General features: G+C 34.7%; 1 protein-coding gene across 2 annotated transcripts in view; it reads right to left on the reverse strand.

Annotated features, from left to right (window-relative positions):
- The window catches only part of LOC133284269 (tubulin beta-1 chain-like), a 33,513-nt gene that overhangs the window by 1,124 nt on the left and 6,492 nt on the right, over positions 1-25,897 (reverse strand). Inside the window, exons 5-34 of one of the 2 annotated variants that reach the window (XM_061481263.1) lie at positions 23,558-23,615; positions 21,781-21,903; positions 21,323-21,380; positions 21,094-21,230; positions 20,283-20,444; positions 20,108-20,194; positions 18,811-18,984; positions 18,405-18,557; positions 18,125-18,316; positions 17,850-17,915; positions 17,590-17,685; positions 16,096-16,182; positions 15,518-15,634; positions 15,226-15,433; positions 15,053-15,117; positions 14,821-14,879; positions 14,600-14,731; positions 14,354-14,504; positions 13,927-14,262; positions 12,810-12,983; positions 5,036-5,097; positions 4,659-4,734; positions 4,006-4,155; positions 3,794-3,927; positions 3,384-3,501; positions 3,212-3,285; positions 1,510-1,660; positions 420-569; positions 179-274; positions 3-98 (exon numbers count right to left, since the gene is read on the reverse strand). In XM_061481263.1, the coding sequence (XP_061337247.1) occupies positions 3-98; positions 179-274; positions 420-569; positions 1,510-1,660; positions 3,212-3,285; positions 3,384-3,501; positions 3,794-3,927; positions 4,006-4,155; positions 4,659-4,734; positions 5,036-5,097; positions 12,810-12,983; positions 13,927-14,262; positions 14,354-14,504; positions 14,600-14,731; positions 14,821-14,879; positions 15,053-15,117; positions 15,226-15,433; positions 15,518-15,634; positions 16,096-16,182; positions 17,590-17,685; positions 17,850-17,915; positions 18,125-18,316; positions 18,405-18,557; positions 18,811-18,984; positions 20,108-20,194; positions 20,283-20,444; positions 21,094-21,230; positions 21,323-21,380; positions 21,781-21,903; positions 23,558-23,615 (3,742 nt within the window). Of the gene's footprint in view, positions 1-2; positions 99-178; positions 275-419; positions 570-1,509; positions 1,661-3,211; positions 3,286-3,383; positions 3,502-3,793; positions 3,928-4,005; positions 4,156-4,658; positions 4,735-5,035; positions 5,098-12,809; positions 12,984-13,926; positions 14,263-14,353; positions 14,505-14,599; positions 14,732-14,820; positions 14,880-15,052; positions 15,118-15,225; positions 15,434-15,517; positions 15,635-16,095; positions 16,183-17,589; positions 17,686-17,849; positions 17,916-18,124; positions 18,317-18,404; positions 18,558-18,810; positions 18,985-20,107; positions 20,195-20,282; positions 20,445-21,093; positions 21,231-21,322; positions 21,381-21,780; positions 21,904-23,557; positions 23,616-25,416; positions 25,443-25,897 lie in introns of those variants that run through there. The other variant, XM_061481265.1, reaches the window with a different exon arrangement.

Raw genomic sequence — 25,897 nt, forward strand, 5'->3', positions numbered from 1 at the left:
ACCTTGAGTTCCTCATTCACATCAACTGACAAGTTTTCACCTTCCACTACAAGTTCAAAAACTTTGTTTAGGCTGAGTGCCCCAGAATCAATTGCTACCTGTCCATGATAGATAAATAGTAAAAACCTGCACAAGAGAACGAAAGGACATGGACGCATCACAAAAAATCTTTTAGAACCTTTTTGGCTAGTTCTACCCACTGCAGACACAAGCAATTCACATTTGTAAGTTTCAACATATGGTGATCTTCAGGAGATATTTCCATAGCTGGTCCCTGCCAAGTACTTCAACATTTCAGTAGGCTCAGAGTTGTTTTAATAAAGGAGAAAAATAAGTACTTGAAATAAATAAGGGGTTAGAGTATCCTATTCTTGTAATGCAAGCACAAAAACATATAAAACCTAGCCAACAGCATATACCTCTTTCAGATGCTTCTGAATCTGTTGGATAGTGGGCTTTCGTACACCATTTAACAATCTATTGACTTGAATTTTCCACAAGTTTTTTGCTAAAGCAAGCTCGAGGTCACAATTATCATATCGATCATAGACACCAGCCACTTTGCTAGCCTATATAAAAAAGACTTCAATAAGCAAAACCAACTTAATTGTATCAACCAAGTGATCCAGTTAAGTGAAATGAGAACTATTAAGAATCAATTCAACCCAAAACCTTAAGGCGTTGGATGAGGGCCTTTTTAATAGTTTATATTATTCTCTAACACACTCCCTTACGCAAGAGCCCTTTAGGCTTGAAGCTTGGATATGGCGCAGGCCCAATTTTTGGTTCGATCCTCACTGCCTTCCACTTTCGAGTGGAATTAAAATAAGCACAAGGCAATCCAAAAAATTACGCCTGTGCAATATTCACACTTTATTAGAGATAATATAAACCATTAAAAAGACCTTCACCACCACAGTCAAGCGGGTTCAGGAGAAAGCTCGTAGCAAGAAACCATCACCAATGGACTAAGTTAGACCACCACACCAAGTGGGTCTAACACTATATCTCAACCCAAAACCTTAAGACATTGGATTCATGGGTCCTTTCATTTATATGTACTTCACTTAACCCATTATCAATCAATGTGGGACTCATCACACTTAAATATCCCAACAATATCCCCCTCAAGTGTGAAATCCAACATTGGTATGCTCCCCCTCAACCGAGTACTCATGGGCTAAAGTACTCAACCCGCCTCCTAGCCAAACACCTGGATAGCCCGAGCCCAACCCGGCTTTGATACCACTCCTTGTGGTTACTAAAGCTCTGATACCATGTTAAGAACCAATTCAACCTAAAACCTTAAGGTGTTGATGAAGGTCTTTTTAATGGTTTATATTATTCTCTAACAAGAACATAATCATACTCAGTAGTAACACAAATTGTCCATTAAAAACCATAGAGGATACACACAATGCATATCCAAGAATATATACAAAATTTTAACTACAAATATGATTGAAATAGTATAGGAGAATAGACTGTTAAAATAAATAAATAACATGCCTTGATAGCAATGATCAATTTTTCAGATATGATGCTAATATCTTCGCCAACATTAGCTGATGCAAGGTTCACTATTTCTCTCAAGCAAGATTTGCATGCCAGAGCTTTCTCTACAAGTTGGTTCAAAACATCTCTTTCATCAATCCAGCACCTGCATATACAAGATACACACACACACACAAAAAAAGGATTACAATTTTACCGTCATAAATCTACAGTGAAGGTGAATTCAACTCTTAAAAAAACACCAGCCCAACCCCACTGCCTTAACAATATAGAAAATAAGAGATCAGAAAACCATGAAAGGAACTGCAAAAGTATATGTAATAATGTGAGAGTGGTGAATGCTGGATTTGAGAGTGGCCATAATATGACGTGTCTATTTTAAACAGCATAAAATAAACAGAAAAATTATTTGAATTGTCCTTGGGCATCCAATATATATCTGAATTCTGCTTAGGCCACATGCAACTTAGACAATAAAGATGCCCACTGTGATAAGATCTGGCCCTCTCAATCTTTTCCAGCACTGCAAACAAACTACAAAATGCCCAATTTTCTTCCTTCCCTTCCTCAAACATATGATCTACTTCTTACCAACAGGTCGCTCGACAAAGACATCTAATCATACACTCAAATATTCACAATCCACTATCTTCTTCCCTCCAAATAGAATGAAATGAATCTAGTCATTAATAGTAATACTTTAAACTAACAATAAAATATATCAAGACATCACATATAAACAATATGTAATGGACGATTAATGGTGCCAATGGTAGGGTAAATGCAAATCACGAACCGGTATTACCAATTTTGATTGAAACTGGAAATGAAATTAATATTTTTACAGGTTATAGCAAGTACAATTAAATTATTGGCTCATTGGAACAGCTCATTAAGAAAATTGAATCCATCCAAAGAAAAGCTTGAGCAAAAATGGCCTAGAAAATCAAGCAGACAGCGTGTTCAACTATCAATGCATAGAGCCGAAGATTGTTTTCCCAAAATAAAATGTATCTGGGCGTTTTTTTATAGGGAAAAATGTTTATCCTTTTAAATGACACCACTTATGTCATTTCACTCTCACAAAGAGGTTGGACTCACACCTTTATTTTTTTTGTCAACTCTCTCTCCTCCGTTATTTATTTCTTTCTCTCTCTTAAAATAACACAACTTTACATCCTTTAAAATGACACACACTTTTCCCTTTTTTATAATGCTGTAACTTTTGATGCTGGTGCATTTTGAAAACAAAGCTACAAAATTTGTTTGGTAAAATGATTTCAAGGGTGCTTCTTAGAGTGTCACAGCCTCACAGGTGATTTGACAAGCAAGCAAGGAGATGATTTACAAAGAAATTGTGACTGAAAAAAAAAATCAATTTCTTTTGAAGTTTGACAATTACCCTTTTCTACTTTAAAATTGTATCCATTTATCTAATAATATTACATATAGTACTTCCTCCTTTTATTTTTAAAGCCAAATGTCTCTATTAATGTAATCTGTACAGCTTTTATCATATCTTAACCAAACAACATTTTAAACATTTCACAGCACCTCTAGCACATCAGCTTTTGAAAATCCACAGTATTGCCAAGTGGGACCTAAGTCACCGTTGAGTAACAAAATAAACCTTATTGAAGAAAATTATGTCCAGTTACACATGGTGCAGATAATCATTTAAAGTGAATCACATTACCATGAACAGAAATGTTCAGCATCAGACTGAAGTTCGATGAGAACTTTCAATTCAACGTGATTCTTCCCCAACCTCTGCATAAAGCAAAAAAATTAATAGGACAAATATTCGAGTTTCTGAATTTAAAAAAAAAAAACCAGTTAACTACAGCTGAAATGTCATAATATCCTACCAGAAGGGCACCTCCATTCCGATAATGGGATTCACTTTTCAAAATTTCACAATAAGGGCACTTATAGTTTTCTAGGCATGTATCTTTTGCTGTTAGTCCAATGCACCGCAAATGATAGCTGTCCCATATGAAAGATATTGATGCACAAAACAAATAAACCAACGTAAATTCTTAATGACGAAACAAAGGTACAAAAATAACAATGAAATTTTTTCAGATCAATTACTAATACTATTTCTCCTTAATCAGAAACTAAAGATTGCAAAGAGTAGGATTTGATTTTATTATTTTTTACAAAGTGACAAGAATAATTAAAGCTACCACGTATGTGAAGATTATATGCTTTTGCCTGATTTATTTTTCAGAGCTATGGAACTGCCATTAGTAGAAACAAGGCAAAAGTACTTTACCACTCCATACAAGTGGAACAAGTAACAAATTCCTGATCTTCAGAATCAATAAAGCAGCAGATGCATATGTTTTGTTCCTTCCAATCTTGCAACTTGCCATATATGAAGAACGATCTATCTACAGTTTGTTTTATCTGAAAATTTCAAGGAAGGTCCCAAGTATATTAGTACCCAAACGGTTCATGGAAAGGAAAATACTTTAAAATAAAGACCTTCTCCAGCGCATGAAGCAGCGATTTCTCATTTTGAACTAAAGTTCCTATGTTATCCATGCATCTTTTCTTCCAATTTTCCACCTTCTTAATTTCAGATGAAATTAAATCCAGTTCTGGGCAACTAAAGGCAATGGTATCTCCAAGCTCCTGAATGTAAGCATATAATGTCAGTGCTATGCGAGTGAGCCAGTTTACATGTCAAGTCCTACCGAAATAAAACACAAACTGGCATAGACTTCACCACAGTTAAGCTTTCACCTTTTCAATCTGAATTTTCACAACTGATGAATGATTAAGCGTGATAACCCATTGATCCTAAGACTATATTAAAAAAAAAAAAAGAATAGAAAAAAAACCTTAAACAGAATAAATGCTACAAAATAAAAAGGACAAGTTATGAAGGAACTCAACACAACCATTAAGGTTTAATAGAAATCTCCAATGAGAAAATTTGAAATGAAGAAACTACTATAACAATTTGAAATAAAATACAAAGAAGCTCTTGACAATGATGACTGGTACTTTTTTAGAAATGACACAGCAACAGTCACCCATAAAAGAAAATTATAGCTATGTAATCAAGCCAAATCAATCTGTTGATCCAGAACATGCACAACAAGGCCACCTACTCACACACCCAGAAAATATACCTTGAGCTGCAATGTTGATGACCAAGATTGTTTCTCAGAACTTCCAAAAAACTCATGTACTTGCTCTTGCCACAACCTAGAGCAGAAATAAAATACAATTAAGTAGGCATGTAAAATATTTAAAACAAATAATTGGAAAAGCACAACTTTTCATCCACTCAGTCAACAGTGCTGTACACGAGCATTATATATTCTTGACCCAGATGGCCTATATAATAAATAGGTTATAAAAAACTCAAAAGTGCAAAAATTAAATATACAGAAATTTAATAACATATAAAGAACACCAAAAGAAGGATGAATCGCCATTCAGAAGACTGTAAGCAAATCTAACATAATATATAATCTTAGTTATACAACCAACAAAAAAGACTTACTCATGTTTTCCAATGGCTTCTTCAAGTTGACGATATACTGCTGCAAAGGTCATATTAATAGTCTGCAGATAAAAGTTGTAGATATAAGCTGTAAATACCAAAACAAATTTTATCAAGTACTATAAATTAAGAAAATGCCAGGAAGTATTCTCCTTAACTTTTTGTCCTCAAAGTTCCCTAAATGTCCTTAATCAATCAGCACATTTGGTAACGGATCGATACAAGATGAGGTTGTAATTTTAAGTAAATAATTAAAATCATACAATAAAATTAGTTGAGATAACAAACACTACATCCTTGATAGTAAAAGACATTTCATAACAAGAACGAAAGTAAAACTTGGGGGAGGATAAAACAAAACAAGAAACAAGAAGGAAGTTGAAATATATCAGGAATACAACAAAGTTGTCCAGACTCAAGAGTATCAATAATCGCAACTCCTTGGAGACAGTCAAGAGCATAACAACAGAAACAAACTATAAAAACAATCCTTTTCCACAGCATAGAGGTAAAACAAACATTCTTAAAGATGTGACTGTGATAGCATAGTACTCCAACCAAATACACCAAAGAACGGCCTAACCTCACACTAACAAAATTGTTAGAAATATAATATAAAATACAGAATCATTCATTTATCTTCACCTAATAGCTTAAGCTTTTGGCTTGAATTAGTTTTTGTCATAGTATTATAGGCTATGCGACCATATGGTGTAGAGTTCAATCATTGTCGCCCCTCATTCTTCTAACAAGTATTTAATTGTGGAATTCTTTTAGTGAAGGTAGGAAGGTCAGTGCATTGTCTATTCTTCAAACCCAATAACCTCTTATATGAGGAAGCATGTTAAATACAATATAAACTATAAAATCATTCATCTGCCTTCAACTAGCATCTTAAGCCAAAACTTGACCACTATTGTTTGGGCTACCCATAATACTCGAAGAGGCTTCCAATTGAGAAGAAACATACTAATATTGAGTCTCATACTTGAGGGGGAAATTGTTAAAAATATAAGTGAGTGATAAGTAATTAAATCTCCCATTCATTAGGAATGAGCTAAATAAGGAACATAAAAGTCAAAGGACCAGTATACCTAATGTCTTAAGGTTTTTGGTCAATATGTGGTGCCGAAATCACTTATTTGTTAAGGAATAATATACTATAAAATAATAAAAATATTTTCACTTAACAATTTAAGCTTTTGGAAGAGTTAGTTGCTTTACATGATATCAGAGCTTCTATGATCCAGTGGTCTGAGTTCGATTCTTGTCGCCTCCATTCTTATAATAAAAAGTTTAATTTCCATCAAACCCTAAAAAAAGGCTCTTGGTATGGTGGGCCTATAAATTGTCCATGCTTCAATCTTATAAAGCTCTTGGCATAAGGGGGTGTGTTAAGGAATAATAAAATAATAAAAATGTTTTTACCTAACATCTTAAACCTTTGGGTTGAATTGGTTATCTATAAAAAAATTTAGCTATTTCTTATCAAAAAAATATTTGAGAAAAAGAAGTAAAGTAAAATTAGGGAGAGGATAAGATATTTCCAAAACAGAAGAAGTAAAAAAGCAAGGAAAAGATTCAGGAATGCAGAAAAGACTGACACTGACCAGTCTCTTTGTATATCACAAAAGGAAACTCTCTTGAAACAACCATTAGCATGATGCCATAAACATAATTATATCCCAAAGTAAATCTAGCCATCTAGGGGCATTCTAATCCAACCAAAACCTTTTAAAACAGACCATTAGAAATTGTTCCAAATTAAAAGAGCACATCCAGTGCTCACGAAGAATCCCAAAATGTTTTGATCCATAAGATAGTAGCCGCCATACAATGCAAAAATAAGTGACTACTACTGAACTAGACCCACAAATAACATGAATTGGGAGGCGCTGGAAATTATAGGAATCTAGTAATTATATAAAGCAAAATGAGCATTTTACAGTTCATTCTACATGTCGCCCTTTCTACTCACGTGTGACATGCGGTCAGGCTCCAGGAAGAAGAGCGTGGGATAACCCTATATGTTTACAGAATTTCAGCAGGCTTCTTCTGTAACATAATTAATACATGCTCAAAGAATGATCTCTTACCATTGATTTAAAATAAACTTAAGTAAATTAAGCACTAACTTAAAATCAATAGTAAAAAATTTCTTCAAAATGCAATAATTTCTCGAATGGAGAATTTTTTAGGCATCCAAGGGAAGATTTTGTAGTGAGGCACATCCAAAACATGCAGGCGTGCTGCCTTTTCCTTATTTGGCATACTTGAGACACTTCAAAATTTAAATGTTCAAAATTTCAAACCCCTCTCTCATTTTCCAACCCTACTCTTATTTTTCTTGGACTTCTCTCTCTCACAACCAAAAGCTCCTAATGGATATATTATTGTAGATACATTATATGTTTTTTTATTCATTTTAGGTTTTGAAGTTGAAGAAAAGAAGAAGTGGAAGAAGTGTTTTATCTGAATAATACTTTCTTGATTCATTGAGAGACCCAATGGGTCCTTTTTATATTGAGTACATCCAACTACCTCAACTACTTTAATAAATATACAACCACAAACTACATCAATAAATATACATCTACCAACTACATCAATAAATACTATCTACAATATTCTACATATTCTACACTCCCCCTCAAGTTGGGAGATATATATTGATCATTCCCAACTTGCTGATCAAATTCTCAAAGGTCGGCTTAAGTAATCCTTTGGTGAGGATATCCGCCGTCTGTTCCTTGGTAGGTATATATGTCAAGCATACACTACCGTCTTCTAATTTCTCTTTGATAAAGTGACGATCAACTTCCACATGTTTTGTTCTGTCATGATGAACAGGATTTTGAGCAATGCTGACAGCAGCCTTATTATCACAATATAATCTGATAGGTAGGGAATAAGAGATCTTCAGCTCCTCCAGAAGCCTTCGTAACCAAATTCCTTCACAAATACCATGGGCTAGAACCCGAAATTCCGCTTCTGCACTGCTTCTTGCAACAACAGTTTGTTTCTTACTTCTCCAGGTCACAAGGTTTCCCCAGACATAAGTACAATATCCTGAAGTAGATCTTCGGTCCATTGCAGAGCCAGCCCAGTCTGCATCTGTATAGATTTCAATCATCCTTTTGTGCCCCTTTTTAAAGAAAATTCCTCGACCAGGGGTATTTTTGAGGTATTTGAGAATTCTATAAACAGCACTAAGGTGTTTTTCCTTAGGAGAATGCATGAATTGGCTAACCATGCTCACAGCAAAAGCAATATCAGGACGAGTGTGAGACAAATAGATTAATTTTCCCACTAGTCTCTGGTACTGCTCCCTATCAACATCTTCCCCGTCCTCAACTCCCATCTTGATATTAGCTTCAATTGGAGTCTCTGTCGGCTTGCACCCAAGCATACCTGTTTCTTGCAACAGGTCTAGAATGTATTTTTTCTGAGTTAAAGAAATTCCTTCCTTACTCCGAGCAATTTCCATGCCAAGGAAATATTTGAGAGATCCAAGATCTTTTAGTTAAAACTGGTCAGCTAAACATTTTTTTAAAGAGGTTATCTCCTCGCTATCATTACCAGTGACAATTATGTCATCAACATAAACGATCAGAATAGCAATTCTTCCTTTGTCGGAGTGTTTAAAAAATAAAGTGTGATCAGTCTGAGCTTGGGTGAACCCTCTTCCCTTAACAGCTTGAGTAAATTTCCCAAACCATTCTCTGGGAGATTGTTTAAGTCCATAGAGAGACTTCTGCAACTTGCACACAGAACCATCCCCTTTTTCAAAACCAGGAGGTGGATCCATGTAAACTTCCTCATGGAGATCACCATTCAAGAAGGCATTCTTAACATCTAACTGTTGCAATGGCCAATCAAGGTTGGCGGCAAGAGATAGCAGAACGCGGATAGTGTTAAGTTTGGCAACAGGAGCAAATGTCTCCTGATAATCTATCCCATGAGTCTGAGTAAATCCCTTAGCAACTAATCTGGCCTTATACCTATTGATGCTATTGTCTGCATTGAATTTTATTGTGAACACCCACTTGCAACCAACAGTTTTCTTTCCTTTAGGTAATGTCACAAACTCCCATGTTCCATTTTTTGTAAGTGCATCCATTTCTTCTAATACTGAATTCCTCCATTTTGGGTCATCAAGTGCTTCTTGGATATTTTTGGGTATCCTGGTACTATCTAACATAGTGTTGAAAGCACGAAAACATGGAGACAACTTTTCATATGAGATATAATGGGAAATAGGATGAGCAGTGCAAGATCTAGTACCTTTCCGAAGAGCAATAGGCATATCAACGCTGGTTGTACTAGTACATTCAAGTGGGTTGATGGAACAAGGACTCGAGTCAGGATCCTGGCAGTCTAGAGTAACTTCATGTGTTTTGCGCCTGCTGTAAAATTTTCCCCATTTACCAGGAGGATCACAAGGAGGATCATTAGATTCAGGTATAGTTGCTCCCCCTGTTTCCTTCCCAATAACTCCACCTGTTTCCAAAGGCAAAGGTAAGACAGCAACATCATTTGGTTTCCCAAGCTTATCTTCATCCATACCAATACCAATAGACTCCCCCTGAAGAGAAGTCGGGGAAAAAAAAGATTGTGTCTCATAAAAGGTAACATCCATGGAAACAAAAACCTTACGGAGAGAAGGTGAGTAACACTTATAACCTTTTTGATTAGGGGAATATCCTATGAAGACACATCTGATGGATTTAGGGTCAAGTTTGGACCTTTGATGTGGAGGAATATGCACAAAAACCACACAGCCAAATATTTTGGGAGGAAGAGAAGAAAGAGCACTGAAAGAGGGAAAAGATTTAGTAAGACAGGATAAAGGAGAATGAAAATTTAGTACCCGAGAAGGCATCCGATTAATGAGATAATAGGCTGTCAAGACGGCTTCCCCCCACAAATATTTAGGGACATGCATCGTGAATAAAAGAGCTCGAGCAACTTCAATTAGATGTCTATTTTTCCTTTCAGCCACCCCATTTTGTTGAGGGGTGTTAGGACAAGAACTTTGATGAATAATTCCATGTTGGTTTAGGTAATCTCCAAGAACTGAATTAAAATATTCAGTACCATTGTCTGTTCGCAGAATTTTGATAGAAGTCTGAAATTGAGTTTGAATCATAGCATGAAAGTTTTTAAAAGTGGATGCTGCCTCAGACTTATCTTTTAAGAGATATACCCAACATACCCTAGAATGATCATCAATGAAAGTAATAAACCAACGAGCACCCGAGACATTTTTTTCACGAGCAGGTCCCCAAATATCACTATGAATCAATGTAAAGGGAGAAGATTCATGATATTTCTTAGGAGAATAAGTGACACGAGAGTGCTTTGCAAGCTCACAAATATCACAAAGAAGGGAACTTGGCTTTTTATTGATAAATAAGTTCGGCAATAACTTCTGGAGATAAACAAAATTTGGGTGTCCCAACCTACGATGCCATAACAAAACATCATTACAGTCATCTGATAAACATAGAGAGTGGTTCGAAAAAATCCTCTTTTCACAATGAACATCTGTAAAATAGTATAGCCCTTCTTCCTCTCTAGCACTGCCAATCATCATCCCCGAGTCCTGTTCTTGAAAGATACAAGCATTTGCAGAGAACTTAGCAACACAATGCAACTCAGCAGTAAGTTTGCTAATAGAGATGAGATTACAAGTAAGAGAGGGAACATGAAGTACTGAGTTCAAAATAATATGCTCAGAAAGTTTAATGGATCCCTTTCCCGCAATAGTGGAGAAATTCCCATCAGCTGTTCTTATTCGTGACGGGTGATAGTAAGGGGTATAGGAGAAAAATAAGGTTGCATTACCTGTCATGTGATCAGAGGCTCCTGAATCAAGGATCCAACGATTACTATGTTCAACATGGAATGCCATACCTTTTTGAGCAACATGACTAGTTGCCTCAGCAGGTTGAGACATCAATTTCTGAAAAGACGAATTTTCAAAATTTTCAACGTCCATGGTTTTCTAACAACAGGTACCCAGAAAAAAGTTCCTCCAAATACGATTTTGACCCTCAAAACAGGAAGAGGGTTGCTCGCAAAAATCAATGAATGAGAGCAATCTTGGCTACAGTTAAACAGTAATTGCTACAGTAATGAACAGTACTGCTACAGTAATGAACAGTACTGCTACGGGTCTTCTGTGGGCTGGCTCAGAATCTTGTTCTGAACCTAATGGTGGCCTTGGTTTCGTGGTTGGAGGTGTCTAGGTAAGGATTCTGGCTTGGGCAGTGGCTAAAAACGAAAAAAAAGGAATAGGAAAATGACTTAAAAATAAATCAGAACGGGGAAGAGACTGGAATATAACCAGCTCTTGATACCATGAAGAAAAGAAGAAGTGGAAGAAGTGTTTTATCTGAATAATACTTTCTTGATTTATTGAGAGACCCAATGGGTCCTTTTTATATTGAGTACATCCAACTACCTCAACTACTTTAATAAATATACAACCACAAACGACATCAATAAATATACATCTACCAACTACATCAATAAATACTATCTAGAATATTCTACATATTCTACAGAAGTCTTCTAATAGACCGTGCATTGCATTTATACAAACACTGATATTTTTAATTAAATTTTAGTGTTGGGTTGTGTCCTATTAGAAGTAACATAAGTTAATTCAGCTGCAATAATTTGCTGTAACTGATCTCAGATCAGCTTTGCTGCTCCTGCGGCTATTTCGGTTGAGTTCTGTTAGTGCTGAGGTGTATCTCAGCTTCTGTTAGATGCTGAGCTGTAATCTGTTAAGTCTGTCTCAGATTTGTTAAGTTTTAGTTTGAGTTTGTTATTGTAGTTAAGTTCTGTTGGCTTGCTCTGCAAGCTTCTCCTGTACCACTACAAATAACTCTCTGCTGATGCAGACTTACAATCAAGAATAACATCGGAAAATTCATCAGAGCAGTGCTCTCTTTCTTTCCTTCTCCCTTTATTTACTTTTCTTGCACTTTCTCTCTTTTTGTATGATGTCACCTTGCTATTATTTGTAAATTGTCTTGTTGGTACTTTTGACCTTAGATATGTAGTATAATTTTTCTTTTGTCAAACTATTATAATTTCATAACAAAAGAATTTAAATAATATCATTAACGAATTTATGATATTATGATTTATTTTAATATAATTTCTCCTAAGCACACACGCTCGTTAGGTGAAAAAGAAGAAAAGGAAAAAGTCTCTTGTAGTATGATATATGATAGATGTGTTAACTGTAACTCGGAAAGAATAAGAGATAGTAAAGGGGGCCACTAGGCAAATAAATCTCAACAGGAGTAATCTAATCATTCACGGAGTAGTGCATAGAGACCTTACAAATCACAGGATCCCAAAAAGAACCAAGCCAAGGGAAAAAGTCCAAATTGAGAGACAGCCAGAAATACACCTCCATCTGGCACTGCAATCCTTTCTATCAAGAACTTAATCTAAGAAATCCCAACTCAATCTTAAGCTTTCTCCAAAACCAACTTAAAATTAAAACCACATTTTATCCTTCTAAATTGCCCACAACCACAATCACTATACTCTTGCATTTTATTTTTTCCTTCTAAAAGAAGGGTCAAATACCTATGAAGGATACTCTTTCTTTCCCTTTTTATCTATTTATAATTTTTTAATTTCCACACAATAAGTGTATGCCACCTTCAAGTATTTAATACATCAAACATGGAGTTACCAAACTTTAAAATAACAAATTAGACAAAAAGCAAAAAATTACATAATATAGTACCTGATAATCAGCAAGAATATCTTGAACATAAGTCAACTCGTATCTTCTAGAACTGCGAGGTCCAGAAATCCCATCTAATGCTCTCCTAAGCCATCCAACTCCATCAACTAATACTTTCACCAGAGCACCAGAAGCAAAGGAATGAGAAAGACCTTCTGCAACCTCCAAAACATCCTATATGATCAGCAAGCACCTCTCATAAATAAGTATTAAGGAGAACCTTCCCTTTTTTGGATAAGAGAAGAAATTTTAAAAAGTTACAAAGATAAGGGCAGATAAGAAATCCTCCTGAACAAAAAGAATAAAGCAGAAAACAACCCAGAAAATAGAGAAATTGAATGGAAAAAAGCAGCTCAACCCCTCAACATATCTGTTAGTTAAAATCCCATTAAAAAGGCCAAGTGCTTTACAGCAAAATAGATGCCAAACGCCTAATATTATCCAAAATCAACTGTTGTACCTTATATGCATATAGTTCAGAAGAATGGAGGAAGAAAAAAAATAATAATTGAAAAAGAATCTTTCACAAGGAAAAAAATTACGAAGCAATAACCAATGTATACAAAAATTGAGAACACAGCAACATACAGTTAAAACAATTAGAATCCTGTCATTCATTTGTAATTGAATTGCAACAAGGTGGCCGGCTATGATATGAGCATAAAACCAGGTATACTATAAAGCATCCAGATGAAAGATCCTATCTAACTAGTTAATAGTGTCAAGAGATCTAGTTAATACCATTCCCTATTTAATTTTATCAAATTAATCAAACTATTAGAGCAATGAGAAATTTGTGTGTGTTTGCAGTATCAATTTGGAAGAATGTGCATGATAAAGGCACTATCTAACTAGTTAATAGTGTCAAGAGATCTAGTTAATACCATTCCCTATTTAATTTTATCAAATTAATCAAACTATTAGAGCAATGAGAAATTTGTGTGTGTTTGCAGTATCAATTTGGAAGAATGTGCATGATAAAGGCACCGAGGTCAAACACTGAAAGGGTGAGTGGAGCAGGAAAGCATACACTTAGAACAAAGGAAGTCACGAAAAGACAACTCTCTGCAAATGCAATACATAAAAGCATAAATTGTGACTAAAGAAAATTAGTAACCTCTAAAGAAGGATAATGATTGCAGAAAGATAAGGCTCTTTGGCACCATTGCAGTGTATAACAAGATGCTTGAAGTTTTGAAATCTCGTTGAAGTCAAAACCAAGTGATACACCAGATGTTATGGCAGATTGGATCCTTGCAATCAAATCTTCCAGTTTAAACATTAAACCGCTGCTTATTCCATGGCCAGTGTTATCCAATTCAAAGAGGCACCTAGCATCATCTAGTTCAGAACATGCTTCATGCTCCCATATTTTGCAGTTCTTCAAAACTAATTCAAGCATCCTTCTTTCTTCCAAAGATATTTTAAGATGCTTTGATTGAGAAACCAACATCTAAAAGAAGAGAATCAAATTGTCATATTTATACGATGAACATATTGTCAGCAAAAGTAAAACTGTAAAACAAACAGGACAAAACAAGAACCTGCAAATCCTCAACTTTCCGCAGAGAATTTGAAGCACAAGTAGAAGAGACTAAATATGGCTTTGAATTCCTTAACCAGGAATTAGCTTCCAATAATGCATCCTTGACATCATTAAGTGAAGGAAGAATAACAAATATGTTTTCCGAAGCTCTACAAAAGACCAACAAACGCAAAAATTATCATCAGCCAAAACAGGCTAGTTAAAGGTGGAAAACATAAAATAAACATCTCAAGCATTGTTGAACCTGATCATGTCCTCAAAGTCAGAAATTGGAGCCTCATGTGAAAGAATCTCTCTAGCCCTTTCCTCCCAAGGCATGGCAATAGCAAGCACATAAGATAATTTGATGAATTGTTTCTCTCCCTCAATTTGTAGCCTGAATAATCAATAACAAAAGCATGTAGCTGAAAAAAATAAAAATCTAATGATATGTCAGTTTTGATGAGGGAAAGGAGTTAAAATTACATAGTGGCCTCACTCAACAGTTGCTGAATGAATTCGAGAGGCATCTTAGTATCATGTGCCTGTACCAATTTCACATAATTTCAATCAGTTTTCAGTGTTGCAAGAATTGCTTGAGCATATAATATAACAAAGTTGATTAGCCCCTGAATACTAAGAAACCTTTATCTTTTAACATTAAAATAGAGAGAGAGAAAGAGATGAAAGAACAGCTGTAGTAAGAACAATAACTCACCTTCAAAGCCTTTTCCCGGCAATTAGCCTTCTTCAGCTCAATCTCAACTAATGGCAACTCATCAACTGCAAAATATAAACCAAATCTTGGGACACTGTAAATCAACAAGAAGAAAATAAACAAACACAGTCAAAAAATATGAACTATCATAAAGCTGGAAGAATCCCCAATACCTTGAATTTTCAAAGATAAACCTTTTTCAAAAATGATCTTCAAATCATCAACTGCATTATGTTGTTCTTCCTGCGCATGAACTCTACCTAAAACATCATTAAAGTGGGAAACCCATGAAACAGCATCCGAATGATATTGCCTTAGAAGCTTCAACTCTGGTACATCAACTGTAAAATAGTCCCATTCCTTAAGCAGCGAACCAACATTCTGCATATTTCCTTAGTTAATATAGTTATGCCTTTTAACCATCACAGAAAATTAAGAGAGGCGAAGAAGATACAAAATGTAAACCTTGAGATTCATAGGACCTTCTAACATTTCACGACATTGAGTACTACAAGATTCAGCTTGACTTAATAGATTCTGAAGCACATCTATCTCTGGGAGTTGAACTTGAAGATCCACAATCTATTGAAATCATGAATTTTATATTATAATCTCTATGTAACTTATTTAATGCACAATATGTGAGTCTGTCAGCTTATAACGTATATTACACATAAGAATAACTATTCCATAAAAAAAAAAACACATTACAAACACAGTAAGTTTATATAAATGCTAGACACATGCAGTAATTCAGTAATGCATGACTTGTCCAGATAATTAAACTTGCATGTCACTTCATTGTTACATTAATAAAAAAAAATGCAAGTTCATATATTAATTCAATACAGTAGTAATAACAATTATTTTCCTCTGTTATTGATAATTGGTGATTGTCCACCTGTCACACATGAACTTAAGCTTTTGCTTTAACAATTTGTAACAGTATTTATAAACATACAGCAAACTTTATACCGAAAAGAACATGGCTTGAAATATTAACAAAGCCAAAGTAAATGCACTATTTTCAGAATTCTTATTACCTCCAATTTTAACTTGTAAAGAACATCAACCTCTGATGCAGTAGGATGTCTCACTGAGATGCACTTTCTAACATTATCCAGCCATGCCTGATGGATCTCAAACAAAGAAATCATGTTAGCAGCATGAAAAATAAAACAGTGCATAAATCAACAAGCAAAGACACTAGAGTACAGCACAACTGCTCAAGCACAAAATCTGGGGCAGTTAAGAACATGATCCAAAACTCAAGATTGTACCCAGGAATAGAGGGGTAAAATTCAGGTAACCTCTTTCCAAGTCACTCATTTGCTCATCATCTTATGTAGGATAAAATGTCCATTGGAATTTTTTTATGTTTAGCACATGGGCATTTGTTAGGGTTACTCAGGTTTACCCGGATTGCAAGACAATGTTGATATTATTGCTGAGGTAATGTCTTGTCCTCCTACACATAATTCTATTTTCTCTCAATAATGAATTTTTTTTATGAAGAAAAAAATATATAAAATTAACGAAAACAGAAGGATGAGAGAAAAGCCTCCCTGACACAAACTTAACGCCTTCCAAACCCTCCAAGTTCATCAAAAGTGAAATACGTTTGGTGATTGATCTCGTGTTCTCAATGTTGGGAGGACTAGGTACGGAGGAGCTAAATGAAAAACACAGGGAGCCCAAAATCTTTTGCAAGGGATATTCCCACTAATGGGCTAAATGAAAAATCACAAAAAATGGGCTCACACCACATCCCAACACAAAAACTTAAGGCAATGATAGCGAGTCTATGGGTTTTTTCCACTTATATGGTCCTCACTTAGACTATTTCTAACTGATTGTGAGGCTTCCCACTCACTTGAATTTCATTTCCAATACTCAAAACAAACAGGGGTTGGACCCCACTATAACTTTGCAAGATTCAGGAATTGATGGAAAATCAACCGAAGCAAGGCAATGCAAGATCCCTAGCACAAGATTCGTAATCATTTCCATCCAGGTGCTTGGGAACAAAAAAATGTCCAGTCTTGAGGAAACGGAAAGCTCTGTCAAGTTTAGCCAAGTAAACTGGGCATTAGAAAAAGGTAAAATCCTTGAGTCAAAATCCAAAATAAAAGTATCAAACCCTTCATAATGCCTGTTAGTCTGTTACCCTGTCTTCTGGCAGTTTTTCGACAGAGATCTCACTATGCTAAAATCACATCCCAAACACTAACAAGGAGCGCACAACAAATAAACAAATCTCAACTCCTCCCAAAAAACCAATCTCAACCTAGGTCTAGTGGGACCACAAACCCAACTGAACCACCATTGCCATTTAGGCATTTATCTTTGACAGCTAGCAAAACTGAGACTGAGTAAACCACACAATGCGATCAAGTTTAATGGCCACCCTAATGCCCCAATTGGAAAAGAGCAGGGAAAAATTGCTTCAAAATATAAACAAAACAAATTGAAGGTTAAGCATAGAACAAGCAAAGTGAAATGTGTCAAACTATCATGCATGGCGACACAACACCCACCTTAGTTGAAGAAATTTTCCCTTCTAATTTCTTACTCTCTTTCATGTGGATGGGTAAGCCACAAGCTTTGGAGTATAAAAGTTCCAACTCAGACATCTGGAATAAAAAATAATAATCCAATCAAATGGGTAGGGTAAATGTCATCATATCATTATAACTATTAACTAGCAAGAATATAAATTCTTATCAGATATAATTACGACCAATATAAAGTTATGAAGAAAAGTCGTATGGACTATGGACAGTCTAGGAGAAAATACCGTTGAACACACAGATAAAGCAGTATCAATCTCCTGATTTAACAACCTTGCTTCTTCGGCATATTCCTGCATCAACATAAGTTTAACCAAAAAAGAAAAAACAACTGGCAGAAAATTGCAACCATCAAAAACACTATGCACATTTTCCGATTATTTTATTCGAAAAAATAATTGCTTTTTTTTTCAGCTTCCTGAGAGAGCATTTGGAAAAAATTGATTGTTTCAAATTTAATCTGTTACCAAACACTGACTATAACAGTTTATTAAAAAAGCACCTTCAATTTATGATAACGAGGCTCATTGCATGGTGCAGGATTAAATCTCAGTAACTCATTGACAAATTCTAAATGAACTTTTTTTACACTTGAGTCCTGATGACACAACCATAACTCAATTTTAGTTACACAATCTCTTATCCCTTCTGCCCACTTCTGAGCTTCAATCAAATTCTTTGCCATATCCCGAACCTATATTCCAAAACAAAGCAGAACTTAGTTGAGTACAGTACAGAATGTTTTTATAGGAGTACATTCAAAAGAAATAATTAGAACTCACAGAATCCATCTCAGAACCAGCCCAAAGAAATTGTTCAGCTTTCCTTAGTGCAGTAACAAACGCATCCCTCAGAAAAACATTCTTAAGAATAGTATTAGATTGCAGAAGCCACTCTGTAGCAAGTTGAGCGAAAGTAATGGAGCCACCTTTCACCTACACACATCCATGAGTCTCAGGAGGCAATTGTAAATTTTTTTTACAAATTCACAATTGTATGCATAACAATGTAGATAACAGCATACCACTTACCGGAGAGCAGCACAGTCAAAGCTATAGAAGTATGAGGACATTAAATATTTTGATTGCAGAAAGATAAGTAATCTAACTCACGGAAACAATATTATAATTTGGTGAAAATGTGAAATTGGGGGGATTAAAAAGAAACATGTACATATATATATATGACCTTTTTGGTCAAAGCACTCAGACATGAAGACTGCCTTCGTACACTTCTACACTCAGCTTTATCCTCAGAAGTATATTTGTCCATAGAAAATGCCAAGTCATACAATTCTGCAAGTGAATGACGATAGAGAAGACGAAGTTTTACGGTTTTGCACTCACAAAGGTGTTCCCAGTGCTGCACAAACAAAACAAAATTCAGTACATCAAACAAAAAAAAACCATCTGCAAGGGAATAATCTCAGACTATTCAAATCCTAGAAAATTGACTCTGTCCAAATGACTTCCAACCAATATAATATTAACATTACAAAACACTTGCAATCTAGTTTAAAATCCCTAATCCTACATGATAGATAAATTGATTGGAAATTATATGCATACATGTGTGTTTATAAAGCCAAACTAAGTTTAAAAGAACAAAAATCACTAGGTACAAAGACAGTGCAAACTTCAGTAAGATACCAAAGATAGAGACAGAAAATAAAAACCAAGACACATGTAATCCCATAATCAACTAACCTACTTATGCAAATCCAGACAATAATAGTGATCCTCATATCTGTCATGCAATAATACAATTTTTTCCCCTGATCAGAACTAGTACAAATTTTGTAAAACACAAACAGAATCACAGAATATACTTTACTTATCTTCATTTACATAAGATGTAAACTGTTAGGAGAAATATAAATTCATTAATATAGCCTTCACCTAACAGCTTAAGCTTTTGAGTTGAAATGATTCTTTACTTTGCATCAGAGCTTTTGTGACCAAATAGTCACGAGTTCGATCTTCACCACCCCCATTCTATAAATAAATAATTAAAAATTATGGAGTTTCTTAACATAGCTAAATAAGCTTGTGCATTCTCCACCATTCACGCCCAATGGACTCCTGTGTGAGGGAGTGTGTTAAAAGAAATATAAAACTATTAATATAGCTTTCACATAATAGCTTAAGCTTTTGGGTTAAAATGGTTCTTTGCATAAACACACACAAACTACAACCTCTTAGGACAGCTTGGTTTTCTGATACATTCATGCTGGGCATCAGGCAGAATAATGAAGAGAGCCTGCTTCAGTTGAATGTTCGATTTAAAGGTGCTTATATATCTATTGGAGTCTTCCAATCTTAAGTTGAAAGGAATAAGTTGAATGATTCAACAGAGAAAATGTATATACATACACTATCAGTGCTGATTAGCTTTTTCCTTTAACTTTGACAATGATGCAATGGTGGAAGTAAAATGCTCGATGGAAATCAAACACATAAACAACACCTCAATCACATTCATTTACCTCCAGACACACAAAAGATGATGGCCTGCAACGGCACCCAACAGCAGAAAGATAGAGATATTGCTGGCAAATAATGCATGCTGGATCCTATACAAGAAACAAGTAAATATGATCAGAAAAGACAAAACTAATGAATTGTCATTTTATATTACCATAGGTTAAAAATAAACCATACCTCTTCAGTTCCCACATATTGAGGACATTTTCGAGGAGCCAAACGAGAAGATTTAATTATACCATTTTTCCAAAGTTTCTCTCTACAAGATTTTTCTTTATCCGATATTCTCAACAATTCCTTCTTCAAATAAGAAGACACTCTGCTATCAACATCACCATACTGAAAACGATGAAAATCAACACAAGAGAGTAAGCATCAACAAATTAAACTTTATTAACACGAAAAATATTAGTGCACTCTGTTGAAGTAAAAGTAGGAGGATAAGAAAATCCTCTTAAACAAGAAAGTCTAGAAACAACATAAACAACTAAAACTGCATAACAAGGCTTTACATAAACAGGTAGAGATTTTGATGTTTCCTTATGGCTCAAGTAAATTATTTGACATATTTGGGAGCCCATCACAGCTGACAAGTACATGTCCCCCACACACACACATATTTTACTTTTCTTTTCTTTTCTATTTTGCAGTAACCTGTCACTTTTTTTTTTCAAGTGCATAAGAAATACATAAAGAAAATAGGTCAAGGGTATTATAGTTTGCTAGACTTGACTCACAAATTGCATACTTCAAATATTAAGGGGCATTTGGTTAGTTTTCTTGTTTTAAGTTTCAGCTGATACGTTTCCATTATAACAAAAATGCTATTTTTCATTCTATTACCAGTTTCAAAATTTTGCAAAAAAATAAACACATATAATGAAAACAAGGTGGCATTTAAGTAACTATAAAGAAAAAATATCAACTGAAAATTAAAACAAGAAATTATTACTTCAACAAATGCAACAAAGTCAGAACATGTTCAAACCTGAGCTACTACACAAAGAAGCTCCTCATGAGATAAGACAGCAGTTTTGTGATACCGCTGATAGAGATCTGCTCCAAATGCACCATATGGTAGCCAGTCAGCAGGAGCAAAATTGACTGCCTCCGCACAATTTAAACCTGAGAACACAAACAAATCATACAAAGCTTGACATACTTTAGATTGAACTTAAGATGGTAATTTTGGATCAAGACCAAGTGTAACTGCATACCAAGATTGAAACCTCCATGATAAGATCTGGGGAAGGTAATAACAAAATTCCCAGGCTCCTGGTGAACATAAAGAATGAAAAGAAACATGTCAAAGATTAAACATATACAAAGAGAAAGCAATGAAAAACAAAAGTAGTATTGCTACTGTATAGATTTCCTGAAAAACATGCATGGAGGTACAGTGAAAAGGACCAAAAATTTACTTGAAGTTAAACTCACTGCATCTGTTTTAGTTGCAATTTCAATGCAAAGAACATCAATTGCAACCCACAATTTTCCAACAAATTGAATTATAAACAACCACTTACTGTGGAATGCTTATTTATCTTCCGTACAATATCATTTACAGCAACCTAACACATTTGTCTTACCATTTCACAATTCCAATAAAATCATGCATTTACAATAGCAAACTAAATAAAAAAGAGTATCCAATAGTAAGCCAGGTATATGAAACCTGAAGTATACTGTAGACAGGAACTCCATTTTCTTGCAAGACAGATGGGTTTAACATAGTAACAAGCTGAAAAAGCAGATCAGGCTGCGTATCAAAAAGATCAGGAAGACTGCTTCTCATCACCTACAAGGAAGTGGATCATTTTACTGACATTATCAACAAAGAGTTGTCCACTCACATACATAAGAACTTCCGTTATCAACAAATCGTTATCCTTAAAATTGACATTTAAGAAAACCACAAGTATATGTGAACTATACAAATAAATATAATCCCAAAGATAAATTAAAAAATTTCATATTTTGGATTTCAATATGAAGATATAATACATACCATGTAATAAATGTAAAGAACCCCTTGGGATACACCACCCCAAAAGCTAGCTCAAAGGGTGGGAGTGCTCAAGGCCTTATAAACTCCACATTAGTTGCTCTTCAACCAATGTGGGACTATATATCTCAACAATAAATAAATAAATGCACATAATTGAAATGTAGGCAATACTACCGAAAACTTAATAAAAAAAAAAAACTACCCATTAAACCCCAACTAGAGAAGGTAGGGTAAAGGGTAATCCCTGCACACAGCTATACCCTTAAATATTTGCAAAGAGGTTGTTTTCGGATTCGAGCTCATGAACTTGCGGTCACAAAGGAGCAATTTTACCACTACTCTAGGCTCGCCCTCTTAAACACATAAAAATGAAATAATTTTACTTTCAGCATAACTATCTTCTTTTTTCACGGGAGACCATTAGATAGAAATTATTTTGATCATATAGCCGTCCAAATTTAATAATCTCAATCATAGTAGTTAATTGTGCCGCAATAGCCCCGCGAGCCGCGCCGTATAGGCGTTGCGGTGCCTCACCGCAAGAAACCACACCGCGCCGCACCGGAACGCAATAGCGGCCATTGCGATCGCATTTGCGGCCATATTGCTGTCATAAGGCAAAATGTCAAATTTGTCCTAAATTTAAATGTGTAATAGAAAAAATTTAAGTGTTTTTTAGTCTATCTGTGTCTCTCTCTATCACTTCTGCTATCTTTACCTTTAAAAAATGTTTCTTTTTGTCATTATTTCTGTCATATATCTATTCCGCTATTTCCGCAACCGCAACCCGCTATAACGCTATAGCGTTTTTTGGGGTTGGCCGTGACATGCCGCAATCCGCATTTGATAACTATGATCTCAATTAATGAGTATTAGTTTATATAATTGAAATTTCAATATCATTGTCAAAATCACATAAAATTAAATTAAATGATAACTTTCAATCACCACTTCAATGCAATTATGAAAAGATCCCTCTACACTGCATACACCTATATTTTTGTATATTCATTATATGGGGGAAAATCAGATGCCCAAGCATGTCATGTTTCTTAGTATTCCACTTCTTCACTTTTTTTCTTTTAAATTAAAAAAAATGATTTCAATGAAGAAGTTGAATCCATTTGAAAATATTACCTTACTATCTTAATTATTTTACTTCCTTGTCGTGCGCATATACATCATGTGCACCCACAGCTACTGTGTGCATGCACATGTCTGTGCATAAAGACACTAGCAAAGCTGCATGGGTGAATAAATGGACTTTAATAGCAAGTATAATGAAAATAAATTCGGCTCATTCCTATGGAAACCTTTAATCCTACAAGTACAAGGCTGGAAGAAGCAAGCAACAGACTTAAAAGTAAATTAAATACATTTAAAAAAATGGGAAGAACAAGTCATAGTGTATACTGTATAGATATAACAAGAAGCCAAGACCTACCTTCTCAAAAGCACTGGCTTGACTACCAGGAACACTGTACCAGCACTTTGGCTCTCCCCTAAAACAAAATAGAAATCAAAACCGAATTGCAAGCCATAGAAAAATGAAATGAGGCATGTAGCACTCTAAAATCGAAATATATTTTTAAGGGAATAGTGTTTGTCCTTTTAAAAGACATAAAATTGTGACATTTTAGTCAAAACTACTGTGTTTTATGGTGAGAAAAATAGAAATCGAAGTGGAATAAAGTGGGAGGTTTTTTTTAATTTAAGTTTTTAAATAAAAAACACTAGTTTTAACTAAAATGACTGTCCTCTAAAAGGACAAACATATTTTCCTATTTTCAAATATATTTACAAAATATCCAAGACCACAAAACACATTGCAAATGCTAGCAGTTGATGTTCCACGCTATGACTCAATGATAAACAAAACCAAAGAAATTGGAGAGAACAAATGCAAAATTCATGAAATCTTAAATGAGCAAATAAATGTCAGCCACATTTAAGGCTTGGGCAAATTAAGGCCCCAATTTGAGTGTCCAGAAATCTGTGATCTTTCCAAAAGGAAAAATGTGGCATAGTTTAAAATTTAAATGATTAGAAGTTCACATTAGAATGTAGAAGCAATACAAAATTAAACAAGAATCATGCATCTTTGCAGGAGAAGAAAACTGTATGAGACAAAACTTGAAACTAAAGTAGATATGAGAATATCATAGAAAACCATACATTTCTTTCTACTTCTTTTATTTATTCTTTTTTTTTTATTTTGGCTACTTAAAAATTAAACATCAACGTCAATTGAATGGAGGTAAGGTAACACATGATGATTAGTTGATTCACTTTCCTGTTTCCATAAAACTTTTACAGATCTCTGTATATTCTGTATGTAACAAGGTCATTCTTGTAACAGGACATCAAGTTGTCTAATATTCGTAGGTTTACACCAAGGTTCTAAACTGAGTCCTTCTCTTCTTTTTCCCCAAGTTATGGATGAGCTAAAAACAGATATCCAAGATGGAGTGTCATGGTATTTGCTATTTGAATATGATATTGTGCTAATCGAAGAGATCAGAGCTGATGTTAACAAAAAAATTAGACTTGTGGAGAAGTACACTAGAGACTAAAGGATTTACATAAAGTCGGAGTAAGACTAAGTACATGAAGTATAAATTTGCTATGACAAAAGGATGAGATCAAGATTCCGTGCAAATGCTAGGATAGGATGTACACACAAAAAAAATGTTTTTAGATATCTAGGATCAATATTGCAAAAGAAGGGAGATTGATGAGTATGACTAGAGAATGTTTGATGAAATGGCATATCACATCAGGATTTTGTGCGATTGCAAAATCCCTCTAAGACTAAAAGAAAATTTTCATAGAACAACAATAATGCTTGCAATGTTATATGGAGCTGAATCTTGGTCAACACATAAGTAGCATGAACATAAAATGATAGTAGTTGAAATGATGATTTTAAGGTGGATGTATGGTCATAGAAGAATGGATACGATAGGAAATGAAGATATCTAACAAAAGATGGGAGAAATACGGGTAATTGAAAATATGAAAGAACACAGATTGAGATTGTTTGGGCATATTCTTTGAAGATCCCTGGATGCTCCTGTAAGAACATAAGTTTATTACCCAGAACATGACACAAAGAGAGGAAGGGATCAGAACTTACGAGGGAGAAAGTAGTAAAACAAAACTTAATAGAGTGGAAAATAAATTCATGTATGGAGTGAAGGAAAGCTATCAACATTGTGGAGGGTTAAACTCGTTATTTGTCATATTCCAGATGACCCTTTTTAGTCATTTTTCCCTATATTTATTCATTTATTTCTCTCTTGCTTATTTTTCTTTTACCTCAATCTTTTCTTGCTTTTTATTTGGGTTCATTGACCACTGACCCAACTAGTTCAAGATAAAGATGATGTTGACATTGAATAAGTCATACTTAAAAAAGTAAATGTTAAGGAATTGCTTCAATACCAAGCAAATGAGAGAAAGGGGTTCGGGTAGACAATTTGGAGGACTGTTACGGGCTTTTTGTAGAAGACTCTTTGGTTGGAACTAAAGTAAAATGCTACGAGCACTTCTGTTGATCCCTCTATGTTCTTAGAAGGAGGGTTTTTCATTTTCCATGTTTCTTTCATAATATTTTTGCTATAGAATCAACAAGTTTAAGCGGTACATCAGAACTACACATGATTAATAACAAGTTTAATACAGTTAAATCCTCCCTAATAGAACCAAATCTTGCTCCTATGATCGTGTTATAATTCATTGAACATGTTTGCTTCATAAATTGAAGAGATTCCAGCTCTACATA

This window comes from Gastrolobium bilobum, unplaced genomic scaffold (assembly GCF_033153095.1).
Source record: "Gastrolobium bilobum isolate Gb01-03AN ecotype WA unplaced genomic scaffold, APGP_CSIRO_Gbil_v1 utg2926, whole genome shotgun sequence".
In the NCBI taxonomy this organism is placed as follows: domain Eukaryota; kingdom Viridiplantae; phylum Streptophyta; class Magnoliopsida; order Fabales; family Fabaceae; genus Gastrolobium; species Gastrolobium bilobum.